Raw genomic sequence first — 2,766 nt, forward strand, 5'->3', positions numbered from 1 at the left:
CGAACGCTATTTTTGATGTAATCCCTGCTTTCTTGGTTGCCCAAGTGCAATCAGAAGTTGTATCGCCGAATGTTTAATAAAATGCCATGATGGTGATCTCAAAAAAAAAAAAAACTGTATCGCAGTATTGGGCCGCTCCACCCACACTAATGGATTGAGCAAGGCTGTACGCGATAGCTGGGTGGGTCGGTCGACCGAGACATTTTGGGCTGGGCTGGGAGACGGTTAAAGGGTTAACATTTTGACGGCCTAATTAAGAAGCATTGCATTGATGAGCTGGGAAACCCCTCCTTCGCCCACTCCACTCCTCTCGCCCCATTCCCCACCATCCGCCGCCCTCCCATGTCCTCCCTCGCGGCCGCCGCCGCCGCCGCCGTCGCCGCCGCCTCCACCTGGGTAAAAAGCCTCTCCCGCATCATCCCCTCCTCCACGCCAGCCGTAAAACCACCCAAGCGCAATCCCAAGACCACCACCGATGCTGGCTCCATCCCGGATCAGAAGCTCCCGAAGCCCCTCGGCGCACATCCCGCCGGCGAAGCCGAGTCCGACGCGGGCCACAAGCTAGGGAAGCCCCTTGGCGGTGTCCTCAAGGCCCTCATCAGGGAGCGGGACCCTGATAAGCTGGTCTCCAAGTTCGTCGAAGCCTCGTCCGCATCGTCCCGCTTCCGCGACGGGCGCCGCGCGTACGATGTAGCGGTGAGCCGCCTCACTTCCTTGGGCCGCAAAGACGGCATCGAGGCCATCATCGAGGCGCAGAAGCCCTTCCTCGAGACCTCGAGCGAGGGATTTGCCACGCGCCTCATCCGCCTCTACGGCAGTGCCTCCATGCCATCCCACGCGGCCGCAACCTTCCATCTACTCCCCGCGCGGCATAAGTCCACGAGGACATTCAACGCCGTCCTTGCCGCGTACGCCGAGGCCGGAGATGTTGCCGCGCTCACTGCTGCATTCCAGGAGATCCCAGCCGCCCACCCCTCCATTGTGCCCGACCTATACTCTTACAACGCGCTCATCCGCACATTGTGCCAGAAGTCCAACCTCTCAGCCGCTCTTTATGCTGTCCATCTCATGAAGAAGCACGGTGTTTCACCTGACATTATTACTTTCAACTCGCTCTTGGATGGTTTTCACAACAGTGGCCGTAATGATGAAGCCGAGAAAGTATGGCAAATGATTAAGGAGAGGAATTTGGAGCCAGACGCAAAATGCTACAATGCAAAGCTGCGTGGTTTGGTTGCACAAGGGAGGATTGATGATGCAGCTTCTGTGCTTGAGAGGTTGGAGAAGGACGGGCCAAAACCCAATATAGTATCCTACAATGAGTTGATTCGAGGATATTGCAAAGCAGGGAGGTTCCAGGAGGCCAAGAAGGTGTATGATAATTTGATGAAGAATGAGTGTGTCCCAAATAAGGGGACATATGAGATTCTCGTGCCACACCTTCTGCAGGCTGGAGAGCTGGATTGTGCACTGAGTTACTGTTATGATATCTTTGCTAGTAAAAAGTGCTGTGGAGTCGAGTGGGGTGTGCTGCAGGATGTAGTGAATGCATTGGTAGATGCATCGAGGGTGGTGGAGGCCACCAAGCTTGTTGAGCTTGACTGGCAGAAGTACTACCATCGGAAGGGTTTGAGGATGCCGCCTAGTGCTGGAACTGATGAGGAAGAATCAATATCAGGAGAAAAGGAGTGAAAGTGGAAGATAAGACTGAAAAATAAAATTCATAGGTCAGTCTTTTACTGATGTAAGCCAAATTTCACCATGACCTGTTTTACTCCATTTCTTCTGTTGGCATGATAGAACAAAAAGAAATGCTAGTTAAAGTAGTGGTTAAACTAGTTTAATATGGTATTGGTTAAGCTTGCCCTGTCCGGTAATACTTACTGAAAATCTTTCTATCCATTTTTGAAGAGATCCACAGGAAGCCTTTATTCTTATCTGCAATGCCTTGCTTGTGCTTATATTCCTCGTTGCATCAAACTAGATTGTCCTAGCTAATCAAGTTCATGAGCCACGCAGTTAGCTTCACGCGCACAATGCACAAAAGAGACCCTCCCAAACTCCCTACAAACATCAAAACAGTCGTCGATAATGAGTGCCTCAATAGATGGAGAAACATATCCATTGTTCATACATTCCACCAGTTGCAAGTAATCCGATTGGACAATAAGGTGGTGAATTCCGAGGCCCCGAGCAAGCACAAAGCCTCGTTTCAACGCCAAACCTCAGCAGTGTGAGCGTCCACCGCAGGACCGAGGAAGAAATTCTCGGCCACCACTGGCACACTGGCAGCATCGCGGATCACAGCGCCGCTGGTGCTGGACCCCTCTTCATGGATGAAAGAAGCATTACACCCATTAACAGCGACTTGTTGGGCGAGCAAATAGCTACGCCACGTGTCCCCCACAGAAAAAAGAGAAAAAGGAGAGAAAAACACGTTGGGAAAAAAGGAAGCGCTCGTTGTCTATCCTGTTGGCCTACGCGTCGTATGCCCATTTGCTGTTGGTCAACCGAGAGAGTATCCTTTCCTTGTTCTTACACGCATCCTCCTCCCTTCCTCCCCAAAGTGGCGGCTGCCGCCGGCACCTCATCCAGTCTCCTCTGGCGCCGGCCACCGGAGAAATTGTCCTCTTAATCCGCTTCTCCCTCGGCATTCTCCTCTTGGCGACTAGGCGGACACCTGCTGCTCCTTGCAAGGCATGGCGCTGCTACTCCCCTACGGCCCCTCATCAGTGCAGCAAGGTGTGCTGCTGCTTGTCCAACCCG

At 52.6% G+C, this 2,766-nt stretch overlaps 1 protein-coding gene across 5 annotated transcripts in view; it reads left to right on the forward strand.

Annotated features, from left to right (window-relative positions):
• Nucleotides 1-273: 273 nt before the first annotated feature.
• LOC123079466 (pentatricopeptide repeat-containing protein At1g55890, mitochondrial) overlaps nt 274-2,766 on the forward strand; it is a 7,795-nt gene continuing 5,302 nt past the window's right edge. For all 5 annotated transcript variants that reach the window (XR_006438006.1, XR_006438007.1, XR_006438008.1 and 2 more), the window contains exon 1: nt 274-1,727. Coding sequence is in view for 1 of the 5 variants with exons in the window: in XM_044502242.1 (XP_044358177.1) it covers nt 343-1,692 (1,350 nt within the window). In the remaining 4 variants the exon portion in view is untranslated. The remainder of the gene's footprint in view (nt 1,728-2,766) is intronic.

Source organism: Triticum aestivum, chromosome 3D (genome assembly GCF_018294505.1).
Source record: "Triticum aestivum cultivar Chinese Spring chromosome 3D, IWGSC CS RefSeq v2.1, whole genome shotgun sequence".
NCBI classification, from domain to species: Eukaryota; Viridiplantae; Streptophyta; class Magnoliopsida; order Poales; family Poaceae; genus Triticum; species Triticum aestivum.